Source organism: Trichomycterus rosablanca, chromosome 9 (assembly GCF_030014385.1).
Source record: "Trichomycterus rosablanca isolate fTriRos1 chromosome 9, fTriRos1.hap1, whole genome shotgun sequence".
NCBI classification, from domain to species: Eukaryota; Metazoa; Chordata; class Actinopteri; order Siluriformes; family Trichomycteridae; genus Trichomycterus; species Trichomycterus rosablanca.
The window spans coordinates 13,499,822-13,521,566 of NC_085996.1; the positions used below are offsets into that span (position 1 = coordinate 13,499,822).

Sequence of the window (21,745 nt, forward strand, 5' to 3'; positions counted from 1 at the left end):
ACAATTCTCTCATACTGGCCACTGGATATTCAACATGGCACCTCATGGCAAAGAACTCTCTGAGGATGTGAGAAATAGAATTGTTGCTCTCCACAAAGATGGCCTGGGCTATAAGAAGATTGCTAACACCCTGAAACTGAGCTACAGCATGGTGGCCAAGGTCATACAGCGGTTTTCCAGGACAGGTTCCACTCGGAACAGGCTTCGCCAGGGTCGACCAAAGAAGTTGAGTCCACGTGTTCGGCGTCATATCCAGAGGTTGGCTTTAAAAAATAGACACATGAGTGCTGCCAGCATTGCTGCAGAGGTTGAAGACATGGGAGGTCAGCCTGTCAGTGCTCAGACCATACGCCGCACACTGCATCAACTCGGTCTGCATGGTCGTCATCCCAGAAGGAAGCTGACGCACAAGAAAGCGCGCAAACAGTTTGCTGAAGACAAGCAGTCCAAGAACATGGATTACTGGAATGCCCTGTGGTCTGACGAGACCAAGATAAACTTGTTTGGCTCAGATGGTGTCCAGCATGTGTGGCGGCGCCCTGGTGAGAAGTACCAAGACAACTGTATCTTGCCTACAGTCAAGCATGGTGGTGGTAGCATCATGGTCTTGGGCTGCATGAGTGTTGCTGGCACTGGGGAGCTGCAGTTCATTGAGGGAAACATGAATTCCAACATGTACTGTGACATTCTGAAACAGAGCATGATCCCCTCCCTTCGAAAACTGGGCCTCATGGCAGTTTTCCAACAGGATAACGACCCCAAACACAACCTCCAAGATGACAACTGCCTTGCTGAGGAAGCTGAAGGTAAAGGTGATGGACTAAACCCAATTGAGCACCTGTGGCGCATCCTCAAGTGGAAGGTGGAGGAGTTCAAGGTGTCTAACATCCACCAGCTCCGTGATGTCATCATGGAAGAGTGGAAGAGGATTCCAGTAGCAACCTGTGCAGCTCTGGTGAATTCCATGCCCAGGAGGGTTAAGGCAGTGCTGGATAATAATGGTGGTCACACAAAATATTGACACTTTGGGCACAATTTGGACATGTTCACTGTGGGGTGTACTCACTTATGTTGCCAGCCATTTAGACATTAATGGCTGTGTGTTGAGTTATTTTCAGAAGACAGTAAATCTACAATGCTATACAAGTTGTACACTGACTACTCTAAGTTATATCCAAGTTTTATGTCTATAGTGTTGTCCCATGAAAAGATATAATAAAATATTTGCAGAAATGTGAGGGGTGTACTCACTTTTGTGATACACTGTACATTATGGAGGTCATCTTTACCCCTTCAGGGATCCTAAAGGGGCCGACAATCTCTCTCCCCATGATTCCAGCCCAAAACATTACTCCACCTCCTCCTTGTTGGCGCCGTAGCCTTGTTTGCATGGGGTGTCCATCAACCAGCCATCCTCCACTCCATCCATCTGGACCATCTAGCGTTGCACGGCACTCATCGGTGAACAAAACAGTTTTGAAGTCAGTCTTCATGTATTGTTTGGCCCACTGGAGCCGTTTCTGCTTGTGTGCAGTGGATAGAGGAGGTCGACAGGATGGCTTACGCACAGCTGCAAACCTCTGAAGGACCCTGCATCTTGTTGTTCGGGGGACGTTGGAGGCACCAGCAGTTTCAAAAACTTGTCTGCTGCTATGACAAGGCATTTTTGCAGCTGCTCTTTTAACCTGACGTAATTGCCTGTTGGAAAGAGTCCTCAATTTTCCCTTATCAGCACGCACACGTGTGTGCTCTGAATCAGCTACATACTTCTTGATTGTGCGATGATCACGATGAAGTGTCTTGGCAATGTTGATTGTAGTCATGCCTTGACCTAAACACTCCACAATTTGTTGCTTCTCAGCAGCCGACACATCCTTTTTCTTTCCCATTTTGGCTGAAAATGTAGGCTGCTTAATAATGTGGGACAGCCTTCTTAAGTAGTCTTGCCTTTAATTGGACACACCTGCCAAACTAATTAGCACAGGTGTCTGCAATTGCTTTCCGTGATATAAAGAGCCCTGACACACATCACCATCAATGAGTTTAACTGACAAACAAAAAAATTCTTACCTTATCACTCCTAAACACTTTTTGCATAATAATTTGGAACACAGTGTAGATGAGTGATCGTCTCTGACTTTACATCTACAAGGTGGACCAACTAGTTAGGAATTTCTAATAGAGTGGACAGTGAGTGGACAAGGTATAAAAAAAAATCCAGCAGCACTGCTGTGTCTGATCCACTCATACCAGCACAACACACACTAACACACCACCACCATGACAGTGTCACGGACTGCATGAGTCGCATTGCAGCAATATCGAGAGCAAACTTTAAGAAACATTTGTTAATTCAACAGTATTTTTTGTTTCATGTCCATGTTTTACCACTGCTTCATACTGGTCAGGGTCACAATAGGTCTGGTTGAGCTGGAATCACCGGGCGCAATGCAGTCAGCCACTGACCTTCCCAGACATAGCCAATCATGTCTGTAAGTAGGCACCTAAATGGCTGAATGTGCCATTGGGGATTCAAAACCTTGGATCCAAGGGAGTAATTTACCCTAGTGTCACTAGTGTTGCCCAGGCACAGTCATGCTTAAACAGAACAATGGGTCTAGCCAGAACACACAAACTCAGTAATTAGAAAGGGTGTCCACATACTTTTGGCCAGTGTATAAATAATAATTATTAACTTTGACTTTGAAGCTGTTTTGTTGTTTAGCTGCTCTCATTCCACAGCGTTATTAACCTCAGACAAACATCAAAAATCAAACACGTTTTCTACACATTTTCTACTCGTCTGCTCGCATGCCCTCAATTAACCCTGTTAATCAGGCACATAATTGGCACTTTGGTAGAAGGACACTTTTTTTTTTACGTGCTATCTTCTTCCATCTCCCCATATAATGATTATAATGCCCCAAGTGGAATGACTGTAATCGAGACCTTCAGTGAAGATGTGTGAGCTGGAGCCTGAGTGAAACCAGGGCTTCGTCCTCCCACTGAAGCCCAGAATAGATCAATTCCTTTTGGGCTGCCTGAGAGAGATGAACAGATTACAACCTTGGAGCTTCAGAGAAAGCTAGATCATTGGTTAATTCATGAGAGACAGTAATGTTTGGTTTTCCTTTTAAGAAGGAGCAAATTTGGGATTGAAAACAGGTAATACGGGCAGATTATAGTCAGGGTTTATGTGACGTATTGACCTGGCTGGGAGTACAGAGATTGTACATTGATCACTCATTTTATACAGTTATCAGCTCCACGTACTCCACTTAATTACTGACTGTAGTCCATCTGTTTCTCTGCATGCTTTGTTAGCCCACTTTCATGCTGTTCTTCAATGGTCAGGACCCCCACAGGACCACCACAGAGCAGGTATTATTTAGGTGGTGGATCATCACTCAGCAGACGATCGCTCATCTATTGCTGCTGTTTGAGTTGGTCATCTTCTAGACCTTCATCAGTAGTCATAGGATGCTGCCCATGGGGTGCTGTTGTCTGGATATTTATGGTTGGTGGACTATTCTCTGTCCAGCAGTAACAGTGAGGTGTTTATTATTATTTTTTAACGCGTTTTCCTCCCGATTTAGCGCACTCAATTTTGTCCTCCGCTGCTACCAGAGATACCAGATTGCATCCGAGGAGAGCACGTCGCTGTACACGCCTCTTTCGACACGTGCACAGTCCTCCTCTTCTCGCCCATGCATTCTGCACAGGCGTCTCTTCCGCCAATCAGGGTCCTTACACAGCGTATGAAGACCCACCCACCCACACATAGTCCGGCCCCCACCCCGCAATTATGCCAGCCGACCGGAGGCGCCCAGTGAGGTGTTTAAAAACTCCAGCAGCGCTGCTGTGTCTTATCCACTCATACTAGCACAACACACACTAACACACCACCACCATGTCAGTGTCACTGCAGTGCTGAGAATGATCCACCACCTAAATAATACCTGCTCTGTAGTGGTCCTGGGAGAGTCCTGACCATTGAAGAACAGCATGAAAGGGGGCTAACAAAGCATGCAGAGAAACAGATGGACTAGAGTCAGTAATTGTAGTAAAAGCACTACAAAGTGCTTTTTATATGGTAAGTGGAGCTGATAAAATGGACAGTGAGTGTAGATAGAGTGGTTTCTTTCACCTGGAGGTGATCTGTGACTGTAATACCTGCTCTCCATCATACTGTTTTACCAGCCAAATAAATATGTAATCCAGTTCCAGAACTTCCAAAGCAATTGTTCATACTTGGTAGGTCATTCAGTGAAATGTGCCAGACTGGTATGGTCTGATTCTTTTGTTATGAGAAGACGTTCATAGACACTATTGTTTGTACTGCTCTTGTTTTTGTATGGTACACAGAGAGTGTTAGAGTTGAATAAGATACCAATACAAAAAAATATTACACACACACACTTCTCATGCAGCTCCTAGGTGCCCCTCGGGAAGGGGTACAGTAATGTGTGTGTGTGTGTGTGTGTGTGTGTGTGGTGTGTATATTGTATTTAGTCAAACTTTTATATGTATACGCAGCATCTCTTCTGGCCCAGAAGGGCTACAGACTAGCACGTGTTAAGGTTACATCAGGGCTGGTCAGCATCCGAGTCATCATGCTTTTTTAGTGTATATTGTACTGGAATCTGCAGCTGGCTTGTCTGGCCTGTCCTATTTCTATGGCAACCCACCCACAAGATCATAACCACGATTAGGATCGTGCAAAGAAATACTTGCGGTTGCCATGGCTATGGACGAACAGTTTCCTTCTTGCTTTGGCACACGCTTCTTGTTTTATGTGCTTTTCCACTTCAGAGAAGTCACTCGAGGTTGCCAGCATGTACAGTATCCTGAAGTCGCAGAACAATTAGCCCATCTGTTGCTTTGTACACTTTGTCCCCACCTGTACCTCATTTATCAGTGCAAAGGGACCCACTGAGAGCTCCCACTAAGCAGAGCATGTATGGGTGGACCAGTCTAGGCACTGCACTGACATGAATGATACAGTATAAGTGTATCAGGTGTGGCTGTGTTTCTTCATTAACAAATGGGCGACAGGGGTTTACAAAGTGTACAGTCCAACAAATAGGCTACAGTCAGTAATTGTATACCCACATTGAATTCAGGTGTTCCAATCACTTCCATGGCCACAGGTGTATAAAACCAAGCACCTAGGCATGCAGACTGCTTCTACAAACATTAGTGAAAGAATGGGTTGCTCTCAGGAGCTCAGTGAATTCCAGCGTGGTACCGTGATAGGATGCCACCTGTGCAACAAGTCCAGTCATGAAATTTCCTCGCTACTAAATATTCCACAGTCAACTGTCAGTGATATTATAACAAAGTGGAAGCGATTGGGAACGACAGCAACTCAGCCACGGAGTGTTAGGGCCACGTACCATGACAGAGTGGGGTCAGCGGACGCTGAGGAGCGTAGTGCGCAGAGGTCGCCAACTTTCTGCAGAGTCAATCGCTACAGACCTCCAAACTTCATGTGGCCTTCAGATTAGCTCAAGAACAGTGTGTAGAGAGCTTCATGGAATGGGTTTCCATGGCCGAGCAGCTGTATCCAAGCCTTACATCACCAAGCGTGATGCGAAGCGTCGGATGCAGTGGTGTAAAGCACGCCGCCACTGGACTCTAGAGCAGTAGAGACGTGTTCTCTGGAGTGACGAATCACGCTTCTCCGTCTGGCAATCCGATGGACTAGTCTGGGTTTGGCGGTTGCCAGGAGAACGCTACTTGTCTGACTGCATTGTGCCAAGTGTAAAGTTTGGTGGAGGGGGGATTATGGTGTGGGGATGTTTTTCAGGAGTTGGGCTCGGCCCCTTAGTTCCAGTGAAAGGAACTCTTAATGCTTCAGCATACCAAGAGATTTTGGACAATTTCATGCTCCCAACTTTGTGGGAACAGTTTGGGGATGGCCCCTTCCTGTTCCAACATGACTGCGCACCAGTGCACAAAGCAAGGTCCATAAAGACATGGATGAGCGAGTTTGGTGTGGAAGAACTTGACTGGCCTGCACAGAGTCCTGACCTCAACCTGATAGAACACCTTTGGGATGAATTAGAGCGGAGACTGTGAGCCAGGCCTTCTCATCCAACATCAGTGTCTGACCTCACAAATGCGCTTCTGGAAGAATGGTCAAAAATTCCCACAAACACACTCCTAAACCTTGTGGAAAGCCTTCCCAGAAGAGTTGAAGCTGTTATAGCTGCAAAGGGTGGGCCGACATCATATTAAACCTTATGGATTAAGAATGGGATGTCACTCAAGCTCAGGTTGACTACTGCAACTCCCTCCTGACAGGTGCTCTTATGTCCACTATTAAACCCTTGCAACTCATTCAAAATGCAGCTGCTCACCTGGTGTTTAACCAACCTAATAACCGCCACATCACCCCACTGCTGCCCGCATTCAGTTTAAAACAATCATGCTTGCCTACAAAGCCAAAAATGGACCAGCTCCAAACTACCTTAGCGAACTTATCACATCCCTCTCCCTTGATCCACTTTGATCCTTCACCCAGAACTCAAGGAAGACAAGCATCAAGGCTCTTTTCTGTTCTAGCACCCAAGACAGCTCTCATTGTCTTCAGAAGACGATTAAAAACCCACCTGATGTCCACATACTTTTGACCCTATAGTGTGGTTACACAGGTTTAGCATTTCATTGAACTGATAATAGAACTTTGAATAAGAGTAAAGAGTAAAGACTACAATTAGCTCGAAGCTCTTATTGATTTTGTTCCTGCTTTAAAATGGTCTATCCCTCTTTTTTACCAGTGACCAGTGATGGATAGACATTGATCTTTGACATTGTGAGCCCAAGGGAGGCAAAAAGGTCCTCTTTTACCCTCTGACTCACTCTAAGAGCAGAATAGAAAGTGCATACTATTGAACGGCAACATTTATTGAAATGAACCCAGAGAAACCCTAATGCACACCCCTCACTTTGTGTCTTCAGCAAACACAGCTTAAAAAAGAGTCTAATGACCAATTAGCAACGAATGGACATTATGCATGGTTTCCTAGGAAGGTATATGCCTATTTGGTTAGAAGGGTATTTTGGACGCTCAAAGAAGCTTTAAGGGGGGCCCACTTAGGTGGCGCAGCGGTAAAAACACACGCTGGAACCAGAGCTGGATCTCGAATACATCGTATCGAATCTCAGCTCTGTCCGCTGTCTAAGGCTGAGCGGCCACATGAACGACAATTAGCCTGTTGTTCAGATATGGGCGGGACTAAGCCGGATGGGGTCTCTCTGCTGACCCTCTTCTGCTGGCTGATTGATGGCGCCTGCACAGAGATGAGAAAAGAGTGCTTTTAGGGTGTGTCTCTCCATACACAGGCTGCACTGCACTCGTCAAAGTGCAGGTGATGAGATGCATACGGCATGCTGCCCACGTGTCGGAGGGGGCGTGGGTTAGCCTCGTTCTCCTCAATCAGAGCAGGGATCGGCATTGGTGGAGAGGAAGCAAGACGCAATCGGGCAATTGGACGCGCTAAAAGGGAGAAAATGCATAAAGAAAATTTTTAAAAAGAAGCTTTAAGGGGAAGAAGATTTTCATATGATGATGTGAAAGCAGCGATGCATCAGTGATCAATGTTTTTTTGCTGATGGCATTAAAACGTTGGTACGACGCTGGGAAAATGCATTGGAAAGTGACTGTTGAAAAGTGATGTCTTGTTTTTGAGATTTTCAATAATTAGAGTTAAAAAAGTGAGGAAACTTTTTGAAGAACCCCTCGTATTTAAATGGTTTTGCATCAGTGTGGAGTCTGCACAAGTAGATCTCAGTGTAACATTATTATTTTTTGCAGTAATAATGTGAATATTTTGCATCATGACCCAGTATATCGGTAGAGCTGCTTACCTTATATTAACTATACTTTAATATCCAGACCTCATATTGAATCTTTATTATTTGATTAGCATTTTAGTACCTGTAATGAACTGTTTGCCAGGGATTCTAATTATTCTGAATGCTGAACTGGTTTTACTCACAGTATTTATGTTCATCTTATTGTTTTACAATGTTTATCTATAGTGAGTTGGAGGTTAATAAATATATTTTGCAATGCAATGTTGGTCTTATGTTTGTTTATATATAAATATATATATATATATATATATATATATATATATATATATATATATATATATATATATATATTTATTTTATATTTATTTTATTTTATTTATTTATTTATTTATTTTTTTTATTTATGCATTTTCTCCCCTTTGTTCTCCCTTTTAGCACATCCAACTGCCCGATTGCGTCATGCGTTCTCTCCACCAATGCCGATCCCCGCTCTGATTGAGGAGAACAAAGCTAACCCACGCCCCCTCCGACACGTGGACAGCATGCTGTATGCATCTTATCACCTACACTTTTGACGAGTGCAGTGCAGCTCACCACTGTGTACGGAGAGACACACCGAGAGCACTCTTTTCTCATCTCTGTGCAGGCGCCATCAATCAGCCAGCAGAGGTCGTAATTGCATTAGTAATGAGAGAGACCCTATCCGGCTTAGTCCCACCCATATCTGTACAACAGGCCAATCGTTGTTCATGTGGCCGCTCAGCCTTAGCCGGCAGGCAGAGCTGGGATTCGATACAATGTATTCGAGATGCCGGCTCTGGTTCCAGCGTGTGTTTTTACCGCTGCGCCACCTGAGCTGCCTTCGTTGGTGTTATGTTTTGTAGAGAACGATAAGGTCAGAAATATTGTGAAACTTGTGTGTGCCGATGTATTCTGATATAAAGTATATTATGCCCCGTCCCACCTTTTTACAGCTCCTCCCCTGCGTTTCCCCTCACACCGTATCTTGCACTCTCATTGGCTGTTCGACACCGTGCTCATTGCCAGTCGGGCAAATCAGATCCAGATATTTGACAAGCTAGATATCTCTCTTCGGCGAGCCTCTCGGATCGAGTTGTTGAGTAGTTAACACATAGCGATCGAGAGCCGAGTTTCGTTCGCGAAAATCAAAGTCAAGCTCCTTTTTATATGCTGGTTTTGTTTCGTGTACTCCGTAGCTTGCAGCACCAACTTTACACCGAGATCAAGTGTTTTCAGGCCACCACATATGTATGATATCACGCGAGCTAAAGTGTATCTCTTACAACAGTTTCCATTGAACGTCCTCCGAGATCTATCCCTGCTAGGCGTCAACTGATGAAACAATGAAGTGGGTGGAAAGCAGAAGCAGTGCAATAGCAGGGTTTGAGGACCATGTTTTGCAAGCTTGGTGCATCAGGAGTTGAGTGCATTATAAACAACCTGTTAGTTTAGCACAGTGTTCATTATACCGTGCAGCTAGAAGGAAGGCAGTATGCAGATATTGCGAAACTCTTGCATCATAATCTTCTGCAATGTGTGTGTGTGTGTGTGTGTGTGTGTGTGTTGGGGGGGGTTGTCCTGTCATTCCCAAGCTAACCTGCAAGCTGCAGTTACAAACAATACTAACAATGCTTCTTCAATGGCAAACAAACCCTATTTATAGTATTATTTATTCTGTTATCTTAAGGTGAGGTTTAAACCCAAATCCCCAGATACTGAAGCTCTGCAGCACTCACACTACTCACACTCACCTATCTCTCCTACCAGATACACTGATCAGCCATAACATTAAAACCACCTCCTGTCCATTTTATCAGCTCCACTTACCACATAGGAGCACTTTGTAGTTTTACAATTACTGACTGTAGTCCATCTGTTTCTCTGCATGCTTTGTTAGCCCCCTTTCATACTGTTCTTTAATGGTCAGGACCCCCACAGTGACACTGACATGGTGGTGTTGTGTTAGTGTGTGTTGTGCTGGTATGAGTGGATCAGACACAGCAGCGCTGCTGGAGTTTTTAAATACCGTGTCCACTCACTGTCCACTCTATTAGACACTCCTACCTAGTTGGTCCACCTTGTAGATGTAAAGTCAGAGACGATCGCTCATCTATTGCTGCTGTTTGAGTTGGTCATCTTCTAGACCTTCATCAGTGGTCACAGGACGCTGCCCACAGAGCGCTGTTGGCTGGATATTTATGGTTGGTGGACTATTCTCAGTCCAGCAGTGACAGTGAGGTGTTTAAAAACTCATACCAGCACAACACACACTAACACACCATCACCATGTTATTTGGGTGGTGGATGATTCTCAGCACTGCAGTGACACTGACATGGTGGTGGTGTGTTAGTGTGTGTTGTGCTGGTATGAGTGGATCAGACACAGCAATGCTGATGGAGTTTTTAAACACCCCACTGTCACTGCTGGACTGAGAATAGTCTACCAACCAAAAACACCCAGCCAACAGTGCCCCAAGGGCAGCGTCCTGTGACCACTGATGAAGGTCTAGAAGATGACCAACTCAAACAGCAGCAATAGATGAGCGATCGTCTCTGACTTTACATCTACAAGGTGGACCAACTAGGTAGGAGTGTCTAATACAGTGGACAGTGAGTGGACACAGTGTTTAAAAAACTCCAGCAGCATTGCTGTGTCTGATTCACTCATACCAGCGCAACACACACTAACACACCACCACCATGTCAGTGTCACTGCAGTTCTGAGAATGATCAACCACCTAAATAATACCTGCTCTGTAGTGGTCCTGTGAGAGTCCTGACTTACTTTACTTTTTTAAGCCTCTGGGTTTAAATCCTGCAGAAGGAAGCAAATACCAAGAGCTCTTTTCTTGTGTGTCAGACGTCCTGGGTGTTCACCTGAGGTTAAAAGGCAGTAAATTTAGCCTGGCAATTAAGCGCAATTAGCTGCAGAGGGATCTGTGAAGCGTTTGGCATGTAAAGTGCACAGCTGAGGGGATGCAGATATGCATGTGCCAGCCAAAAATAGCATAACTGTCATATTTTTATATGCTTGTGTGTATTGCTTCATCACAGTGCCAAATATGATGATGCCTCTTCCTACAGAAGCCTATATATATATATATACAGTATATATACACACACTGATCATGCATAACATTATGACCACCTTCCTAATATTATGTTGGTCCCTCTTTTGCTGCCAAAACAGCCCTGACCCATCGAGGCATGGACTCCACTAGACCCCTGAAGGTGTGCTGTGGTATCTGGCACCACGATGTCAGCAGCAGATCCTTTAACTCCTGTAAGTTGGGAGGTGGGGCCTCCATGGACTTGTTAGTCCAGCACATCCCACAGATGCTCGATTGGATTGAGATCTGGGGAATTTGGAGGCCAAGTCAACACCTCAAACTCATTGTTGTGCTCCTCAAACCATTCCTGAACCATTTTTGCTTTGTGGCAGGGCGCATCATCCTGCTGAAAGATGCCACAGGCATCAGGAAATATGGTTTCCATGAAAGCGTGTACATGGTCTGCAACAATGCTTAGGTAGGTGGTACATGTCAAAGTAACATCCACATGGATGGCAGGACCCAAGGTTTCCCAGCAGAACATTGCCCGATGCATCACACTGCCTCCGCTAGCTTGCCTTCCTCCCATAGTGCATCCTGGTGCCATGTGTTCCTCAGGTATGCGACGCACACGCACCCGGCCATCCACGTGATGTAAAAGAAAATGTGATCCATCAGACCACGTCATTTTCTTCCATTGCTCTGTTGTCCAGTTCCGATGCTCACGTACCCATTGTTGGCGCTTTCGGTGGTGGACAGGGGTGAGCATGGGCACCCTGACTGGTCTACGGCTTTGCTGCCCCATACTCAACAAACTGTGATGTGTATTCTGACACCTTTCTATCAGAACCAGCATTAACTTCTTCAGCAATTTGAGCTACAGTAGCCCGTCTGTTGGATCGGACCACACGGGCCAGCCTTCGCTCCCCACGTGCATCAATGAGCCTTGGCCGCCCATGACCCTGTCGCCGGTTTACCACTGTTCCTTCCTTGGACCACTTTTGATAGATACTGACCACTGCAGACCGGGAACACCCCACAAGAGCTGCAGTTTTGGAGATGCCCTGACCCAGTCGTCTAGCCATCACAATTTGGCCCTTGTCAAACTCGCTCAAATCCTTACGCTTGTTCATTTTTCCTGCTTCTAACACATCAACTTTGTGGATAAAATGTTCACTTGCTGCTTAATATATCCCACCCACTAACAGGTGCCGTGATGAAGAGATAATCAGTGTTACTCACCTCACCTGTCAGTGGTCATAATAGTGTGTGTATGTATAGGCCAGTCTCTCACATGGAGAGTCACACACTGATGTCCGCATTCCTCCACTTCTGTACTACTGTACTACTTCCTTGTGCTACTTACCAGGGTCCTTATACAGCATTGAAGACCCCACACACTATAGTCCGGTCTTTTCCCAAGAAGGAGACTAATGGCCAATTTTGTCTGCTGCAGACACTGCCAATTGTGTCTGCTAGGGGGCGCCCAGCCAATCGCTCACATACCCCATGATGACCCCTGTGTGCATTTAAGTAAGAGCAGAAATCTGCTGCACTTTTTACTTTAGCATTTGCAGAAAGAATAAGGATATTTCCTGTGGTGAGTGGAAAACAGAACTCGCAGATATTGCCAGGTAAGCATTTAACTACAGGGCTACAGAGTAGGAAAGCACTTAAGAACAGCAATGCAAGTATGCAAGTACTAACACGTGACGGCGACCAAAATTAGACATCCGAGCGTGCATAATATAGAAAGTGATGATTTCCCTTGAGTCGGATTCGGCTCCCTCTGTTCCCCTGTAATGAAGTCCATTAAAGAAAAGTTGCAGTAGGTAGTTGCGGCGTCTGCACATAATCTCAGTGATCAAAGGGGACATCAGGTACCCGGACTTGACCAGTATTGAGTCTCAGCTCTGCCTGCCGGCTGAGAACAACGATTGGCCTGTTGTTCAGATGGGTGTGGGATATTAAAGCCGGATAGGGTCTCTCTCATAACTAATGGAACTACGACCTCTGCTGGCTGATTGATGGCGCCTGCACAGAGATGGGAAGAGAGTGCTGTCAGGGTGTGTCTCTCCGTACACAACGCTGAGCTGCACTGCACTCGTCAAAGTGTAGGTGACAAAATGCATACGGCTGCTGCCCACGTGTCGGAGGGGGCGTGGGTTAGCTTCATTGTCTTCAATCAGAGCGGGGATCGGCATTGGTGGAGAGGAAGCATGATGCAATCGACAAAATATAAACAAACAATAAAATATTGGATTAACACTGTCGGTTAAAAATGTTAATTCTTTCTTTCAATAATTCTTTGTCTGTTGTACCACGTGATGGTGGGTCCACGTCACTTTGAAAGGTCGCCAGCCCATCACACTCATACCTAGGGTAATTTTAATTGCTCCAGTTAACCTGATTGCATGTCTTTGGACTGTGGAAGAAAATCTGAGCTCTGGACCAAACCGCTTGACCTGGGAATCGAACCCAGGATATCAATGAGGCAACAGTGTTACCCACCAAGCCACCCTAATTCGGTCTTCTCTTTCTTTATTCTTGTTTCTTTTATCTCTTATGTTCCACTGTCTGTTCACATTCGTTTTGCGGTTGGTTAGAGGACTATGGAGGTCAAGTCCAGCCTCTTCTCCTGGTTCTTTGGTCAGCCATAACGTTTGTACCACCTGACCTGATCTCTTTCTTTGTTGTTTCATCCTTTTATTACCTTGTTCATCACCTCTAAAGTTACTGACATGATCATCTCCTCGGTGTTGAACTGGATTTTCAGGGATTTCACATCAGTTGATGAATGGGACGCGAGTGGGCACACGCATCGAGCCGCTGCTTCCATGAGTTATTAGCGTCCACAGCGGAGGTACCGATCGCTCTCTAGGTCTTTATTTTTGTCGCCCAGCTTTCGATTTTTCAACCAGCACCTCTTGATCTCTCCTCAGACAGGATGAACTCTGAGAGCCTGTAAGTCCTCTCGATAAAACCTCTCAGGGATTTAAGCTCCATTCAGCTCTTTTCATTTAATACAGCTATGGCACTGCACGTTTTTTATACGCTATGTGGCCTAAAGTACAACCCCAAATAAGAAAAAATAAAAATGCAGTGTTACTTACATTTACTTGACATTTACATTTGATTGCAGACAGGATGAACCTGAGATATTTCATGTTTTATCTGATCAGCTTCATTTCATTTGTTAATATACCTCCATTCCTGCATTTCAGGCCTGCAACACATTCCAAAAAGAGTTGGGACGGGGGCAATTTAGGGCTAGTAATGAGGTGAAAAACCTAAATAGTAATGTGATTCCAAACAGGTGATTGTAATCATGGTTTGGTATTAAAGCAGCATCCAGGAAAGGCTGAGTCTCTGATGAGCAAAGATGATCAGAGGATCTCCAGTTTATCATCAAATGTGTGAGAAAATTATTAAAATTATTAGAAGGGATTTGCATATTTCTCCCTCTACAGTGCATAATATCATTAAACCATTCAAGGAATTTTAGTGCGTAAAGGCCAAGGGCGCAAGCTTAAGCTGAGCGCCTGTGATCTTCCATCCCTCAGACGGCACTTCACCAAGAACCACCACTCAACAATAGCTGATATAACCACATGGGTGAGGGATTACTTTGGCAAACCTTTATCAAGCACTACAATACAGAGTTACATGCACAAATACCACTTAAAACTTTATATATTTAAACTTTATACCACTTAAAACTTTACTGTGCAAAAAAGAAGCCTTATGTTAATCATGTCCAGAAGCGGCGTCGACTTCTCTGGGCTCGGAGGCATCTAGGATGGACCATCACACAGTGAAAACATGTATTGTGGTCAGATGAATCAGCATTCCAGGTCTATGGCAAAGGTCATTAACACTTCTGTGATGGCAGCAATAATGCAAAAAAAGTACACTGAGATCTTAGAGCAACATGTGCTGCCTTCAAGACGTCATCTTTTCCAGGGACGTCCATGCATTTCTCAACAAGACGATGCAAACCACATGCTGCACACATTACAATGGCATGTCTGTGGAAGAAGAGGGTATGGGTACTGGAGTGGCCTGCGTGTGGAGAATTTCGAAAGGAAAAATGCGACAACGACGACCCCGTTCTGTTGCACATCTTAAGACGTGTTTGCAGGAAGAATTAGACAAAATAAAAGCTGAAACACTAAATCACTTGGTCTCCTCGGTGCCAAAACGTCTTTTAAGTGTGGTGAAAAGGAATAGCAACATTACAAAGTGGTAAATGCTTTACTGTCCCAACTTTTTTTGAAATGTGTTGCAGGTTGTTGATGTTTATTAATAAATGAAATAAAGTTAAGCAGACAAAACATGAAACATTTGGGGTTGCACATCCATTGTAGCAGCAGTTTGACACCCTGTTCTGTTTATGGATTGACACGTTAGGTATGGACTACAAATTAACTTTGTATTTATGCCCATGGTTTCGGAATAGATCTCCAATCAGCTTATGCTCAGGCGTCCACATACTTGTGTCCATATAGCGTATAAGCACAAGTATCATGTGACACTATCACATGTCTGTCAGTTGTTAGACTTTTTTCTTCCTTCCTTATTCAGTTAGAAGCAGTTTACAATGTAATGTAATACCAGGTTGCGCATTGCCTGTCCCAAGAAGGCTGAGTCGTCTTTAAGAACTAGGCCGCGTGCCAGCCTTGCAGCACTGCACGCTCTCAGTGGAATGAGGAAATTGTTGTTAATCGGTGGCGCTGAAATCTGATTATGAAGTCTGATCCATTTCGGGCCACGCATGGGAAAATGGGTTCAGTTTTCATGGTGTAAATACTCTGTATACTGCACATGCTGCAGCCTTTATGCCGGGGATGTTAATGATTACTTGTTTGGGTGCAAAGGTGCTACGAGTAAAGGAGCACTTAACAGCTACCATTGAATGTTAACTACATACACTATGTATTAGAAATGGGCACTCAAGTTAGCGAGTTGTTCCAGTTCAATTACAAACTCGTACCAAATGACTCCCTACTCGAATCCGAATCATCAAAAATGACTCATGAACAATTTTTAAGTTGGAGAAAAAACCACCTCCTTGTTTCTACACTCACTGTCCATTTTATCAGCTCCACTTACCATATAGAAGCACTGTGTAGTTCTACAATTACTGACTGTAGTCCATCTGTTTCTTTACATACTTTGTTTGGTCCTTTCATGCTGTTCTTCAATGGTCAGGACCCCCACAGGATCACCACAGATAAGGTATTATTTAGGTAGTGGATCATTCTCAGCACTGCAGTGACACTGACATGGTGGTGATGTGTTAGTGTGTGTTGTGCTGGTGTGAGTGGATCAGACACAGCAGCGCTGCTGGAGTTTTTAAATATCGTTTCCACTCACTGTCCACTCTATTAGACACTCCTACGTAGTTGGTCCACCTTGTAGATGTAAAGTCAGAGACGATCGCTCATCTATTGCTGCTGTTTGAGTTACTCATCTTTGAGACCTTCATCAGTGGTCACAGGACGCTGCCCACGGGGCGCTGCTGGCTGGATATTTGTGGTTGGTGGACTATTCTCAGTCTAGCAGGGACAGTGAGGTGTTTAAAAACTCCAGCAGCGCTGCTGTGTCTGATCCATTCATACCAGCACAACACACACTAACACACCACCACCATGTCAGTGTCACTGCAGTGCTGAGAATGATCGACCATCCAAATAATACCTGCTCTGTGGTGGTCCTGTGGGGGTCCTGACCATTGAAGAACAGCATGAAAGGGGGCTAACAAAGCATGCAGTAAAACAGATGGACTACAGTCAGTAATTGTAGAACTACAAAGTGCTTCTATATGGTAAGTGGAGCTGATAAAATGGACAGTGTGTGTAGAAAGAGGTGGTTTTAATGTTATAGCTGATCAGTGTACATACTAAGTTGTTGTCAAGTGGTTAATTGTCCTGGTTCAGAGCTGAACCTCCCTAACACAGTGGCTTCTCATGCCCAAACAGTATTTAACCTCCGCACCCCAACGCACACCCCTGATTTTATGTACAGTGTATCACAAAAGTGAGTACACCCCTCACATTTCTGCAAATATTTCATTATATCTTTTCATGGGACAACACTATAGACATGAAACTTGGATATAACTTAGAGTAGTCAGTGTACAGCTTGTATAGCAGTGTAGATTTACTGTCTTCTGACAATAACTCAACACACAGCCATTAATGTCTAAATAGCTGGCAACATAAGTGAGTACACCCCACAGTGAACATGTCCAAATTGTGCCCAAATGTGTCGTTGTCCCTCCCTGGTGTCATGTGTCAAGGTCCCAGGTGTAAATGGGGAGCAGGGCTGTTAAATTTGGTGTTTTGGGTACAATTCTCTCATACTGGCCACTGGATATTCAACATGGCACCTCATGGCAAAGAACTCTCTGAGGATGTGAGAAATAGAATTTTGCTCTCCACAAAGATGGCCTGGGCTATAAGAAGATTGCTAACACCCTGAAACTGAGCTACAGCATGGTGGCCAAGGTCATACAGCGGTTTTCCAGGACAGGTTCCACTCGGAACAGGCTTCGCCAGGGTCGACCAAAGAAGTTGAGTCCACGTGTGCGGCATCATATCCAGAGGTTGGCTTTAAAAAATAGACACATGAGTGCTGCCAGCATTGCTGCAGAGGTTGAAGACATGGGAGGTCAGCCTGTCAGTGCTCAGACCATACGCCGCACACTGCATCAACTCGGTCTGCATGGTCGTCATCCCAGAAGGAAGCTGACGCACAAGAAATCCCGCAAACAGTTTGCTGAAGACAAGCAGTCCAAGAACATGGATTACTGGAATGCCCTGTGGTCTGACGAGACCAAGATAAACTTGTTTGGCTAAGATGGTGTCCAGCATGTGTGGCGGCGCCCTTGTGAGAAGTACCAAGACAACTGTATCTTGCCTACAGTCAAGCATGGTGGTGGTAGCATCATGGTCTTGGGCTGCATGAGTGTTGCTGGCACTGGGGAGCTGCGGTTCATTGAGGGAAACATGAATTCCAACATGTACTGTGACATTCTGAAACAGAGCATGATCCCCTCCCTTCGAAAACTGGGCCTCATGGCAGTTTTCCAACAGGATAACGACCCCAAACACAACCTCCAAGATGACAACTGCCTTGCTGAGGAAGCTGAAGGTAAAGGTGATGGACTAAACCCAATTGAGCACCTGTGGCGCATCCTCAAGTGGAAGGTGGAGGAGTTCAAGGTGTCTAACATCCACCAGCTCCGTGATGTCATCATGGAGGAGTGGAAGAGGATTCCAGTAGCAACCTGTGCAGCTCTGGTGAATTCCATGCCCAGGAGGGTTAAGGCAGTGCTGGATAATAATGGTGGTCACACAAAATATTGAAACTTTGGGCACAATTTGGACATGTTCACTGTGCGGTGTACTCACTTATGTTGCCAGCCATTTAGACATTAATGGCTGTGTGTTGAGTTATTTTCAGAAGACAGTAAATCTACACTGCTATACAAGCTGTACACTGACTACTCTAAGTTATATCCAAGTTTCATGTCTATAGTGTTGTCCTATGAAAAGATATAATGAAATATTTGCAGAAATGTGAGGGGTGTACTCACTTTTGTGATACACTGTATATGTTTGTGTTTAGGTCAGGAGCGGTTTGGGAACATGACCAGAGTGTACTACAAGGAAGCAGTGGGAGCTTTTGTGGTCTTTGACGTGACGAGAACCTCCACATTTGAAGCTGTGTCGAAGTGGAAACACGACTTGGACAGCAAGGTGAAACTGGCCAATGGCAGCCCTATTCCTTCAGTACTACTGGCCAATAAATGCGACCAGAAAAAAGACGACCCCAATAACACCTCCCTCATGGACGACTTCTGCAAGGAGACCGGCTTTCTGGGCTGGTTCGAGACGTCAGCCAAGGTAACACATATATGTGCATCTAAGCCCTATTTGGAAATCTTAGTTCTATGCATTTTCTCAATTTTTCTTCTAATTTTGCGTAGCCAATTAGTCCAATGAGCCCAGTCTTGCGCATGTAGAGTCACACACCAATCTCCACATTTCTACTCTTTTCTACATGCGCCTCAGGCCACCAACCAGGGTCCTTATACAGCGTCAAAGACCCCACCCCCAATCTGTATCTGTTACAGGAGGCGATGTGCCTGCTGGGGGGCGCCTAGCCGACCGGTAGCAGAGCGGAGATTTAAACTCCGCTCTAGAATCCGGCATTAGAATCCCAGCACTGGTGTGCTAGTGGACTGCTAGTGGCAGTATTTAGTCTAAGCAACTGAGGGTTAAGGGCCTTGCTCAAGGGCCCAACAGTGGGCTTGAACCTGTGACCTTTTTTGTTTACTAGTCCAGTACCTTAACCACTAGGCTACAACTGCCTTTCAAGTACAGATTTCTCAACAAAGGGGTCAAGTTTCAAAGAGTTCGTCCGCTCAGGTGGCGCAGCGGTAAAAACACACGCTGGAACTAGGGCTGTCGCGGTGACAGAATTTCCCCTTGCGGTATTCAGCCTGTCTCAATATCGCGGTATGCGGTTATATCGCCATTTTTTTGTTGTTTTTGAAAATTACTTAATTGATCTGGATTTTAGAGCTATATAAACAAGCTTTATTGTTAGGCTATGATTCGGTATATTATTGCTTTATAATGACAAAGATGAGACGGCTTTAAGACCAATGAAATGCGTGTTTAATGTTAAATACAGAACAGAGCAGGGATGTGCGTCTTTTCTCTATTAAAAAAGGTTTAAATTAGCTTCTAGCCTAGGTTAGATATACACTGTGAAACAAAAAAAAAGTGTTTAGGCTAAATATTTTAAATGCACATCTAATCAAAATATGGTAAAAAAATAGAATAAAGAATAAAGTCTGTAAGAGTTTAAACCTGCGTTATCATGCGCGCTAGACGAACCAACATGTTCACCTGGATCTGAGTGGGGTAGTGATGTTCCCCTCGGTACTAAAACTCTCTCTGATGGTGCTCGTTGCATTAATACACTGTAGATGTACTGAACCTGCATGCGACTTTAGAGATCAGAGAAAGTCTAGCCTGGTTATCGTGCCACTATTAACCATCTATTTAGTAGATATAATTAACATAACAATATATACTACATTTCAAGTTATTATTCGTTTCAATACATTTTTATTCAACGAAAAAATGCATTTAAATCATTCCAGCAAGCCAGCAAGAGAGAATCTGCAGGCTGCAATGCCATATTAACCGTCATTAAGTGTTTTAGTACGCCGAGGCTGTTTGAATATAGTCTAAATTACAAGTATTTATTGAGTGTGAACTCAATTTAATCATTAATAAACTTGCCTATAATTCCTGTTGCGATTGTTTACATTTTAAAACACAAAGCCTGACACTCAGCAGCAACGCATGAGAACAGGTTGCGGGAAAATGTCGCTCCTAGCTCATTTTCATTATGAATTTATTTAACATTTATTACGCACGAATGTAAGCGTATAAAACAAGATGGACCTGCAACAATAAAAAAAAGGAGAAGAAAGAAAGAAAAAACGTGAATATCGCGGTGTTGCGGTTGTCCAGCATGCCCTGCGGTTGGCTGGTCTATACCGCGATATTTCAAAATTGCGGTTAGCGCGACAGCCCTAGCTGGAACCAGAGCTGGGATCTCGAATACATCGTATCGAATCTCAGCTCTGCCTGCCGGCTAGGTTGAGCGGCCACATGAACAACGATTTGCCTGTTGTTCAGATATGGGCGGGACTAAGCCAGATGGGGTCTCTCTCCCATGACTGGTGCAATTACGACCTCTGCTGGCTGATTGATGGCGCCTGCACAGAGATGAGAAAAGAGTGCTCTCAGGGTGTGTCTCTCCGTACACAGTGGTGAGCTGCACTGCACTCGTCAAAGTGTAGGTGATAAGATGCATACAGCATGCTGCCCACATGTCAAAGGGGTGGGTAAGCTTCGTTCTCCTCAATCAGAGCAGGGAAAGGCATTGGTGGAGAGGAAGCATGACGCAATCGGGCAATTGGACACGCTAAAAGGGAGAAAAAGGGGAGAAAATGCATAAACAATATATATATATATACGTATATATATATATATATATATATATATATATATATATATATATATATATAAAAGTTTTAAAGATTTCCAGTTTAGAGGACGTCGAGTTACAAGGTTCGAATCTCTGCTCTCCTACCGGTTGGCTGGGCGCCATCTAACGGCCTGCAGCAGACAAAAATCGACCACCGTGTCTGCTGGGTGCTGTTGTATATAAGCACTCGTGACCATTTACAATTAGAGAGTGTGTTCTACAAGCACCGGGTCCGGGTCCATACCTGGGTGTAGCTGTTTACCAGAAGGCGTCTCATCAGTCAGTCTGCCTCTGCACATGCTCCTGGGCTAAATCAGTTCATTAAAGACTCGGATACACAGATGTCTGGCGGAAAGCTCCAGCACCTGTCGGCTATGTGTAAGCCCGTGTGTTTGTGTGTATACAAATGCATCTTTCCTCATTTATCAGGGCCGTCTCGTGTTTCGCCATGCCTCCTTTGTTTTAGCAATTACCCGCCCCGTGCGCACCTCCTCCTCTCGTCTGTTTCTCTAATTTCGACTCTGTTTCCGTCTGAAGGTCTCAGCTGGCTTGTTTTCTTTGGTTTGCGTTGCGTATCGAGGTAAATGCAGCAGGCGAAGGCTCGGCTGAAGGAAGATGACAGGTTTTGGTTTTCAAGGCTCATTATTTGCTGACGGTTTAGAAAACATTTGTAATACCCTACATTTCTTAATTATTTTTACGTGTTGAGCATTCATCCAATTTATGTACCAAGCTCAGTCTGCAGTCTGCATTTAGCAGACGCTTTTATCTAAAGCGAC

The 21,745-nt window shown here is 44.7% G+C and overlaps 1 protein-coding gene across 1 annotated transcript in view; it reads left to right on the plus strand.

Moving 5' to 3' along the window:
• The window catches only part of rab32a (RAB32a, member RAS oncogene family), a 43,762-nt gene that overhangs the window by 14,675 nt on the left and 7,342 nt on the right, over nucleotides 1–21,745 (plus strand). Inside the window, exon 2 of the mRNA XM_063001159.1 lies at nucleotides 18,525–18,802. Within this exon, the coding sequence (XP_062857229.1) occupies nucleotides 18,525–18,802 (278 nt within the window). The remainder of the gene's footprint in view (nucleotides 1–18,524; nucleotides 18,803–21,745) is intronic.